The 11,930-nt window shown below is 33.7% G+C and overlaps 1 protein-coding gene across 1 annotated transcript; it reads left to right on the top strand.

Moving 5' to 3' along the window:
* Positions 1-5,465: 5,465 nt before the first annotated feature.
* LOC115953949 (dnaJ protein ERDJ3A) lies at positions 5,466-11,649 on the top strand. Its single transcript, XM_031071783.1, has 7 exons — positions 5,466-5,693; positions 6,347-6,402; positions 8,184-8,257; positions 8,604-9,130; positions 9,215-9,556; positions 10,283-10,627; positions 10,981-11,649. The coding sequence occupies exons 1-7, from the start codon at positions 5,610-5,612 to the stop codon at positions 11,275-11,277; spliced, it is 1,725 nt and encodes a 574-aa protein (XP_030927643.1). The 5' UTR covers positions 5,466-5,609; the 3' UTR covers positions 11,278-11,649.
* The last annotated feature ends 281 nt before the right edge of the window (positions 11,650-11,930 follow it).

Here is an 11,930-nt window from a genome sequence, read left to right as displayed (position 1 = left end):
TGTTAATCATCAACATAATAGGAAAGTGGACAAGTGCGATGCAAGAACATGTTGAGTACTTGAATTTGACCATACAGGTCACCAAGTCTAAATTACATCTTACCTGCAACTTTTTGGGAACTGTCATGTGTTGATGCCCAATAGACATTAAGGAAATGGGAGATGAATCATCAAACAAACCGAGTTTGTTAAATCCTGCTAGTAAGTCACTAAAATCTGCAATACCTTCAGTTTAAAGACAAAAAAAATTAATGCATATTTGAAGTTGCGTTTCCTATACATTCCAACATGGAAGGATGCTTTAAAAAGTTGAATGTGATCAATTAATTGAGAAAACCATTAAAAAAGGGAAAAAAAAGGAAAAGAAAGAGAAATGCTACATTCAGTTTATCAAAAAAGAAAAAAGAAAAAAACAAATGCTACATTCATAATTTACTGCGAATTTTAAGTAGTAAATTGTTACTAATTGGTAAAAAGTGACAAACTCATATTTAAACCAGTAACATCTTGTCACTTAGGATTTGTTATGAAAATGTTGTAAATATAGTATTTATACTAAACTCATCAAATAGGACATACCAAACAAAAATGCCAATTTTCGCTGAAACTTGTGCCTCGAACAACTTGCAACACTACTAACAGTGCTTTGTTCTTGATCATCACTTTCCATAGCAGCATCCTCGTTGTTATCAGGATCATCATCATCAAACTCATGACCACTCCCTTCTCCTCTGCCTTCACCATCATCATTGACATTATCATCCTCATTTGCTTCAATGTGAAGATGGTATGATCTTATATGTTCTTCAATCTCATAATGATTTCCCTCTACAAAATTTCTATCATCACATTGCTTACCATTTTCTCCTTTCCAATCACATTTTCGTTGTTTACCGTTGTAATATTCAGTAACCTCCGATGATTGCATCTCTATTAAAGTTACACCACCATCCCGGCTTGGACAACGAGAAAGCAACAATGATTCATTTATCATATCCCATTTCACAACTGCACCACCTCGAAGGAATTTATCGATGCAGTTAGATCTAAATCTGCTAGTGCCACATATCAAATGTGCGCATTTAGCTATACCATTACATTTGAGCTTCAAGGGTTGGTGAGGGACATCCTTACAGAAAAAACAACGCATACCGCTAATTTCCATAAAATCACGGTCATCATCTGGGGTTATATACTGAAGTCCACCATCACGATTCTGGTCAAACATACCAGAAAAAGTATGACGCCGATGAACATGACTTTCTATATCTAGATGGTGACCCCGATAATAACATGTGGCTCCATGCATATAATGGTCGCATTTACGGGAAAGAACATTATAAATTGGCCTGAGCACTGCAGCCTCTTCTACACCAAGGATGGTGCCCCCACAAGCCGCACAGGCACAAATCTCTGCTCTTTGTTGAGTCCTATTCCATAGGACTCTATGGCCATGTCTGATGAGATGGTGATAAATACAGTGGCTTCGTTGACTATTCGTGCCACAGACAAGATTCCTACAATTTGGATTACTGCATATTAGCGTAAGTGCTTGATGAGGAACTTCGTTACATTGAACACAACGCTGATCATGATTCATCATTCCTGTTAAAAATAAAAAATAAAAAGAAACTATCAATCTTCATTTTAACGTAATCAAATATTTTCCTCTAACTCTTGAAAACGATTTTCCTGCTATGGCAAACAGTAAAATCAAGTGCACATGCATATTCTACAAAGGAGAAGTATCATGTCTACGTAAGGCTATATGCATGCATGGCCAAAAAGACTTGATGTATGGGTCAAATAAAATCCTCTCCAACCCAAGTGAAGTTGGGAGACTTCATTTTATCCTCACATTTATTGTTTTTAAAAATCAACAGTATACATATGGTACCAGAGTGATGCAATTCAAGCAATGATACTGAAAGAATAAATCATGATGAGGAAAAAAGAAAAAAAAATGGTGGAGCTTTTTTTTTATTTTTTATTTTTATTTTATAAAAGGCATGCCTTGACTAAACCATGCCCACAATAAACTTGAATTGGCTTGCTCCAAAGAAACAAATGGAAGTTGAACATTTTGATCTCCGTTGCTTACTTCCCCAAAATAAAAAGACTTTCTAAGTTTCTATGAAAGATGAAAATGCCATTGAGTTAAATAACTTGATTTTCACAAAAATAATCAGACTATGCACGAAGTCAACTCAATAGTCAATGGAAAGGGAGCTCAAACACAACTCCAGTGGTGTAGCTATGATTCAAGTTGAGGGCAAGATTGAAAGACAAAGTTAAAATAAATTTGATTTAATAAATGCTAATTATTATAAGTAATAAGATAAAAAAATATCTGAACAAAATTTAATTTTAACCTAAAATATAGGTATAAAATGTAATTTATTTCTAAAACATAGTTTCAATTAAAAGATACTAACACAAAGAGTCAATATACATTCATCAATAGAATACCTTAAATAAACAGTTCAAAAAAAAAAAAAAATGTAAACAAATACATAATTTAACTACTTAAGAGTAAATTGAGATATACCTATAACCTTCCAAAAAATTCTATATGCATTTTGATTTATTTAGGAATTTGCACAATATGTACTTAATCTTTCTTTTTTCAACACTAGGAAGTGGGAGGGAGAGTAGAGGATCCATCCAAACATACCTTAAGTCCCTAACTTTTATTTTTAATTATTACAAATTTGTGTGTGAAAACACTAAAAAGGATGTTGCAGTATTGTAAAAAGAATTTCTGAAAAAATAAATTAAGATATACATCTTTTAACAATTGATAGTTCTCCCACTCATATAGTGTACCACTTTGTTCTTTTTTAAAATAAATGGATGTTCCACTATAAATGAGAAATATGTAACCTTTAAAAAATTTGGGAAAAAGAAATAGATGTGCAAAATGGTTTTTTTTTTTTTTTTAGTGTCCATGAGTTGAATTCTAAAAAATATAAGAATGTAACATAATAATTTATTGGGATTGTTAAGAGAGATAAATAATATGTAAATCTTACTGTATTAGCCAGAGGTTATTTGTCAAAACTTGAAACAAGGTATACAATTTGGGAGAGGGGTCAATGTATAAAACTCTTATAATTAATAAAGGGAGTAAGATAAGTAAAAATATATCCAAAAAAAAAAACCTCTCATAGAAATTAATCCTGAATCTCGAAAATACAACTAAAAAAGGCATCATTTTTATTTTTAATTTAGAAATGGCAGGCATAATTGAGAAGAAAAACACTGTCTTCATTGATTAGATTAACTATTTACATGATCTCTGCATTATACTAATAACTAAATGAATACAGAATCAATCACTGTGCATTAGCCGTTGAACAGTGATTCTTACAAACAAGCTAAGTTATTTTACTATATATTATATATCATCAAAACAAAAACTAAGTTATTTTACATTTGACCAATTACACAAAGCCACCTGTACTAAAGATGCACCTGCATATCACATGCTCTATCAAACGTAAAATCAGAAGATCACAACATACGACAGGCAGCATAGCACAATATCATAACTACTGTAGTTTATGCAGATGCAGTGACTTCATTATGCAGAACTTTGCCATCCATTTTCTCTACTCTCCAAAGACACTTATTTAATTTATTATACTTTGTATATATAGTAATATCTGATTTTTTTTATTATTATAATAAAAGTAAGGATCTGAAAAGATATGGTAAGAGTAAGGATGTGAAAAAGATATATTTAATTTCCTAGGCCAAAAAAGAAATCTTTGCAAGCAATGCATGAAAAAAGATCCAGATCTAAATGCAAGATAAACTTTTTTATTAAGTAAAAACTAGAATTTTTTTCCCAAAAGAGTTGTGAAAAAACTAAGGGACTTTTACTAATGTTATTTGTATTTTTTAGAAATATATGTGAGAAAAAAAGCATATATAAATATGTATAATGTTGTTTAAATACTGAAAATCGTTGTTTAAAATGCCTTATTAAACACCTCAAGTTTCAGCTGTGAGCTAGAAACACTCACACAAACCAAAAAAGAGAACTTTTTGGCTTTTACACACTTAACTAAGAAATAAAAAGTTGTATACACCAAGATCCAAACGGAAGATAAAAAGGAACAAAGGAAAAGGAAATGAAAGATATACCTTTTGCAAACTATAGAAAGTGTTGTCTTCTTCTTCTTTTTTTTTTTTTTTTTCAAAAGGGCAGTGAAAAATCTAAGTTTTAAACTGTGAGCTGGAAACACTCACACAAACCAAAACAAAAGAGACATTTTAGTTTTTGATAACAAGACCAGAGACTAGCTAGTGTTAAAGAATGAAAGAAAAAAAAAAAAAGTAAAGCTTGAGAGGGTTAAAAGAGAACAGAGAGGTGAGCTCATATATTAGGTACAGTTTTTTTTAAATTTTTTTGCTCAAAATAGTACTGAGGATCTCTGCATTGATGCTCTGTTTTTTCCATCTCCGGTAGCAAAACAGTGACACGGAGAGCTCTGTTTTTGAATAATAATGGGTGGACATGAATGTATGGGCCGGGTACAAGGTTCGGGTTTGACACAGGGCTGGAACATCAGCCCGTACTTTTATTCTTTGGGCCAAAAAATAGGCCCACTTAAAACGTTTCTATCTCTCTCTTCTGAGTGTGTAGCCAACTGGCCATAATCCAGCCTGATCCGCCCAGTTGGGTCAGTTTTTTGGGTTGGTAGGTGGGGTTGGATTGTGATTTTTATTTTTTATTTTTTTACAGTGGTCAGATTGAGTTAGTTTTTTGAGTTGGTGTATTGGGGAAATTTTTTTTTTTTTATAATGGGTAATGTTGGGTTCGGGTCATTTTGGGTTATAAAATTCATAAATCCGTTTAATTTGATTTAATTCACTTGTATTTAATGTATATTTAAAAATTAAAAAAATACATTAATATATATATATAATATAATTTTGTTATTTACTTTTTTACCCTCTTCTTCAATAAAATTCAAGTTCTAAATTCTCCTCATACAGTTTGGTATTATTCTAGAGATTATTTTATTATAAATTTGTTCTTATTTGTGATAATATTGTTCTAATACTCAATTTTAAAATAATAATAATAATTTTTAAAAACAAACAGTCTAACTCATGGGTCTAACCCGATTTACATGTGTTAGGTTAAATTGGACCTATGTGATAATTGGTTTGAATTGAACCTTTTTTTAACCTACTGTAGGTTAGGTTGAAGAAAAACCCCGAATTAACCCAACCATACACATCCCCACTTGAGTTCTGTACTCTTTTTTTTTTTTTTTTTTTTTCTTTTTTCAAATGTTGGGCCACAATTTCGACCTCATGGATTGGACCAGGCCCACCCCCATTCTTTTTTCCTCACAACATCCTCTAACTCGAAATTTCATTGGCTAACTCGCGTGGAACTCCCTCTCACGGCCACGTGTACTTAACGGCCCTTAACCCCGAAGGATCTGGATTTTTCTTGCCGCCGCGGAAACCTATTTAATGGCCCCAAATTTCAACATCTCTTATATGTCTCTGTCTGTAGCCTTACAAAACTCACTCTCATAAAAAAACCTAAAAAATCTCTACCTCTCCGTCGAAACCCGGATCCGAATAAGATGACCCGATTACCATTCCTGACCCTCCTCTTGGTTTCGCTTTTCGTTTTAACCTTAGAAGCGAAAACCAAGGACCTCTACAAGGTAAGCAAAGCATGTCAATTCATTCTTGATTAATTTACTTTGTCTAATTTTGTTTACAATATTGTCAATTTGAACTTGTTTTTGGCTAATTGTGGCTTTAGAAAACAAAAAAGTGTGTTTTTTATTTTATTTGTTTCTTTGTAGATTGCTAATTGGCATTGATTGAATAACTATATTGTTCTAGTTTTTTTATTTTTATTTTTTTTAATTGACATCATTGCTAATTATTTTTGTTACAATAATGTTAATTTTTAACTTGTTTCTTTATGGTTATTTGCTTTAAAGTTGATTACTTGATTAGGTTGATGATGGGAAATTCTCATGCTATGAATTTTGTAACGTGGGTTGAAATAGTTCATACTTCATATTATATAGAGATTTTTTGGTGGAAAAATATTGTAGCTTTCGATATTTGTGAAGTTCTGTGTGCTTTAGGTAATTTAGATTTCACATAAACAAAAAGAAATTTCAAATTTGAATCTTTAATTCTTTCGTGGGTTCCAGTTAGCTCAATTAGAAAATATCAATAATCCTTTTCTTTATATAATATAATCTTTTAAGTATCGTCACTACTTCTTTGTTTGTTTGCATTTTTTATTAATTACCGAGTATTTATCTATCTCTTTTTTGTGGATGATTAAAATTGTTGTTAGGTTCTTGGGGTCGAGAAAACTGCAAGCCAACGGGAAATTCAGAAAGCTTTCCACAAGTAAGTTTTCTTTAAATTTCCATCTCTGTTATGTTATTGTGTAAACTCTAAATTCATGTCTTTCCTACATCAAATTACCTGATCCATGATTCACTCTGCTCGTTTGGTAATAAGGTTCAGTTTTAAAGTGCACAACTTTTTCAAGTTTCAATCCTCCCCCCCCCCCCCCCAACCCCGGGGGCGTGCCCCCCCTTCTCCTGAATACAGCCTTTCCAACCCCAGTTTCAAAAAGCTGAAATAAAAAAAAAGTTGTACCAAACGGGAAATGTCTTCTTTGATGTAATTATGAATTGCAAAAACACATTAAATAGTTCACTTTTTTGTTACTAATATGGCCCTGGCTTGATCCAGCCTGAGTCTGGGCTATAGATGGAAATATATGTCTAAAGGGTATTTTTTGAGTTTTACTTTGCTTTGAATGGATAAAGTCGGTTTAAGTGTTAGTTTTGTCAATAATGATGGTCCTAGCAGTTAATGGTGATGTGGGGTAGTGAAAATTCGGTGTTAGTCTGTGGACAAGGGTTCTTTGAAGATCTTGACCAGTATTTTGCAGAAAAATTTTTACTTTGATAAGGCATTATAGAACAGGATAAGCATTGTCATGTTTTTCCATTTTTTCATCAAGTAGCTACATCAGTGTTGTTAAAAGTGTTGTCAAAAGTGCTGAGCGCACTTAAGCACAAAGGCCTCCTGGAGCCTAGGCGCAAAGCGCAAGCGCGTGCTTGATCGATGTGAAGCACACATTTTAAATTTTTTTTTGATAAATAAAAAAAATTTATTAATGATCAATTAATCATATAAATTACAATAAAACATTTTATATAATTTATATAATTCTATTGTGCTTTACAAAATATATGTAACCATGATATTTGATGGCGATGATTACAAAACATTGTTGAATCAAAATTGAAGTATAGAACCACGAAGGCAAAGGCTAAAAAGTACTAGAATGTTAAGTAATATTATTTTTGTGAGTGTCTGATTTAGTGTTTGTTTGTGTCGTTGTGGTTAAAAATTCAAAAATATCTAAAGAGACAAGCTTAGCCGCGTAGGTGTATGGTAGCACACCACACTATTGGTTTTTATATATTAAATCAATGGCTTATATCAAACATATTTAGATCTAATGGCTAAAAATCAAATCAGGATTTTTTTTATAAATTTTTTTACAAAAAGCTCAAAAAAGCGCGCTTTTGTGAGGGCGCTTCGCTTTAGAGGGAAAAAGCCCCAAGGGCTCTGCACTTTGCGCTTAAGCGCGCTTTTAACAACATTTAGCTACACACCATCCCGATCTATTGGATTATGAGTTTTGGGAAAAGCATGGGTTATTTAAAACCTTGCAAATTGTAGTTTGGCTTCAATTATTCCACTTTCGATTTCAATGTTTGGAAAGGTTTGTAACTAAGAATGTATCTCTTTAGTATAAATGCATTAGCTTCATTATATTTGTGTATAAGTTTACTAAATTATAGCAAATGCACAAAAACACATATTCATTGAGGCATGCATGTATGTGTAATTGTGCACAAATTTATATTTTAGGACAAAATTTAGATACAGTACCTTAGGTTGCTATTCTTTAGGTTCTCTTCTTAAGATTTATCCATGTTGCTACTTAACTAAACAAATATACTTCCATCTATGAAAAAAAATCCACATGGCAAAATCTTAAGAGGGGAATCTAAGGAATAGTACCTAAATACTATACTTAAGTTTTATCCTATATTTTATATTGTTTCCATTGAATTACTCATAGCTGTTTCTAATATTTCTTTTAGGCTCTCTCTTCAATATCACCCAGACAAGAATAAAAATAAGGGTGCTCAGGAGAAGTTTGCTGAAATTAATAATGGTATGATATTTCTAAATTGCTTTGTATCCTGTACAGGTTATTTATTTATTATTTTTAAAATATAAATATAAAAAGAGTCTACTTACATATCCAATCGGCATATAGAATATCTGGATGTGGAAATGAGTACCCGTGTTGTCATCATGAGAACAAATCCATTAATTATTTCTGTTTAAATAATGATCAAATGCAAGTGACTACAATGTGAAGTCTGTATGGTCTGATCTACATCTCTTGTAATTATTGGATGAAAAATGATTCAGTTCTTTTTATTTTGCTTTTGGATATTTCTTTTTGGCATTCATTTTTGTTGGAAATGTTGACTTTACCTTCTTGTTTTCATCAGCGTACGAGATTTTATCTGATGAAGAAAAGAGAAAGAATTATGATATGTATGGGGATGAGAAGGCTAGTCCTAGATTTGATGCTGGCCATTCACAGGACAATGATGGATATACTTACTTCACAAGTGGTGGTGGTGGACCAGGACATGGTCAGAATACTTTCAGACCTGGTGAATGGCAGAGTATGGGGGGGAGTGGAGGCTCCAAGTCATTTTCGTTTTCCTTTGGTGGCTCTGGTGGTCCAGGCTCATTTGGTTTTGGCTTGAATGATATTTTTTCCAACTTTTTTGGCAGTGATACAAAAGGTTGGGGTCAGTTTGGTGGTTTTGGTGGTTCAACCAGGTCTCAATCTGGCCCTAGGAGTTCCTCAAAGAACATAAGGACCATAAATTCACAGGTCTTTCAGAAAGAAATAACTGAACAAGGGATGACTTGGCTTTTGTTCTCGTACACACCCTCATTGAAGGGGAATCAACATATTGAGTCAATCTTAGAGGAGGTAGCCAGTACACTGGAGGGAGCTTTACAGGTACTCCTGTGTTTTTCTTTGTGTTCTCTAGCATTTGACATTCCTTTGATCGGTGTATGCTTATTATGTTTTTCCCTCTGACAGGTTGGAAGCATAAACTGTGAAACAGAACTGTCTTTCTGTAAGGACCTTGGCATATATCCCCGTAGAGCACCCAGGGTATTTATTTATTCATACATATCAAGTGACAAGGGTTCTTTGGTGGAGTACAATGGTGAGTTGGCTGTGCAGGATTTGAAATCATTCTGCCAAGAACACTTGCCAAGATTTTCAAAACGAGTTGACCTGAGGCATTTTGAGTTTCCCTCTGTGACCAGTGAAAAATTACCTAGGGTCATACTTCTTTCCACCAAAAAGGATACACCTGTTATCTGGCGTGTCCTCAGTGGGTTGTATCGCAAGCGCTTCATTCTATATGATGCACAGGTATGTTATCTCTGCCCATTAGTTTGATTTACTTGTTTTCCTTTATAGACCTTTCTTCAGTGAAAAGAAGATACTGTTGATTCAGTCTGGCCTGAAATCATTAATGATTTTATAGGGTGTACAGTGGCAGAATCTATTGGAAAGAATAAGGAGTTTATAAAATGATGACACTTTCTTTACTTGCATATACTTAAATGGAATGCTTTTGTATTAAAATCATTGATTAGGCTTGCCAGGTTAGCTTTCTTAGCAAATTGAATCAGACTCTTTTTCTTATGATGAAAAAGATACTTAGGCGGTTTACATACCAAAAAAAAATATGTTGCTTTTGTGGAGTTTGAAAGTGGTGGTTGGTAGACAGCCTTACAATTTTTGGGGAGGTTAATTTCCAGACGGAAAAAGTTAACCTACAAACTGGTTTGGAGGAAAATTCCTCCATGCCACTAAATGACAATTAATAAAACTATCCATGTGTACTTTTAGTGACATGATCTAAATAATGGAGTCATAGAATTTTTTAAATAATACATGTAGATGGTTTTGAGTCGCCACGTAATGGATTGGATGAGATTCCTCCAAACCAGTTTGGTGGAAAATTTTGTCATTTCCAGACTTAAACCTGCAACATCTCACTTGGGTAGAGGGTACTTCTAGGTTGTTTGCATACTCGAAGTAGATAATTTAATAAAAGATGTAGTAATTCATTCATTTATTACATTGCTCTAGGTTCAAGATGTTACTGATCCGACTGGGAGAAGGTTAGGAGTTGATGCACTTCCGGCCATAGTTGGTTGGCTATCAAATGGGGAGAAGCATGTCCTAAAAACAGGGATCTCTGTGAAAGACATCAAATCTGCAGTTAATGATCTTAGTATCTTACTTGACGGTTTTGAGAAAAAGAACAAGAAGGAAGGAACCAGAAAGGCAAAAACTAGTACAGAGGAGAAGCAGATACCTCTGCTGACGGGTTCTAATTTTGATGCTCTATGTGGAGAATCAACTCCCGTTTGCATTATTGGTGCTTTCAGATCTTCCAGAGCAAGGGAGAAGCTGGAATCAATCCTATCTATGGTGAGTCTAATTTTCTTGCGTAGGGTTTCTTTTCTTGGTTGAGTGGGTAGGTTAAAATTGTGCAATTATTTGTGTCAATAAGCTATATAGCTCCACTGGGTAAGGTTGTGGTTCAAAGACCCACTGGGTGTGTAAGTTGCCAATTAAAAAAATGCGTAATAATTTTTTTTTTTATCAGATTGGGGTGGGGGATTCAAACATAATAGTAAGTTTTTACATCTTAACTGGAGAGAGAACATAAAAGCCATCCAAAGTCAATAAATCAAGGTTTTTCACATATTGGAAGTTCCTTCTCCATGATTGTTATTTATTTATTATTTTTTTTTGGGTCTGATGAATAATTGTGCTTTCAGGTTTCTCAGAAATCACTCACGAGGCGACAAAATTCAGCCTTCGGTTCAAGGGATTCCATTTCCTACGCACTCTTAGATGCCACCAAGCAGTCAGCATTCTTAAATGCATTTGACAAAGCAGGATTTAAATCAGTTGATAAGCTCTTAGTGGCCTACAAACCACGGAAGAGGAAGTTTGCATCGTTTGTTGGTGAAATGACGATAGAAGAAGTAGAGAGGTTTATTGGCTCTGTTCTTAATGGGGACATACAGTTTAGGGAAACAAGAAAGAAGCCGGTCCTTAAGCAAGAGAGCTAATTGTAAAATACTTGTACATAGTTCAGAGTGATAGTGTCATTTATCTTAAGAGTACAGTAGAAATACAGATCATTGGGACTAAAGCAAAGAGTCAGCAAAGAGATACATTTTGGTTTAGCCCCACATATAGCCTTTAGCCATTAGGGCCTATTTGGATTGAGGGAGGAGGAGGAGGAGGAGAGGAGGGGAGTAGCGTAGAGTTGGATGGATCATTAATTAGGTAGAAGCATTTAGTTGTCATGTAAAAGTGCAGTTACAAGAGATTTGCAGAATGGGTGGGAAAATCCCTGGCCCTATAGAAGGGGTTTTTGTTACAAAGATGATAAAGAGTTTTCATACATAAGTTCAGATGTATGAAATCTAATTTTTTTTCATTTTTTGGTTTGGTTACTGTGAAATTTTATCTTATTATTATTATTATTTGATCTCTACGCTCATTTTGAGTTTGTTTAGACTTTAGAGAATGCTAGATGAAGGTGAAGGAATTAGGTACCAATTGTTGGGCCTGGGGAGATTGTTCTTTGCATTACCCTGTGGGCTCTAGATGTGCTGATTGGGTTAGATTAAGTAATGGTGCAAAAGCAGATCATGACCACGAAAGTACGAAACCCAGCTACTCAATTTCCACTAAATTTATAAGCTTTGTTTTATGT

Source organism: Quercus lobata, chromosome 7 (genome assembly GCF_001633185.2).
Source record: "Quercus lobata isolate SW786 chromosome 7, ValleyOak3.0 Primary Assembly, whole genome shotgun sequence".
Taxonomy (NCBI): Eukaryota; Viridiplantae; Streptophyta; class Magnoliopsida; order Fagales; family Fagaceae; genus Quercus; species Quercus lobata.
The sequence above is the reverse complement of the archived record's forward strand: the minus strand, read 5'-3'. Positions and strand labels throughout refer to the sequence as shown.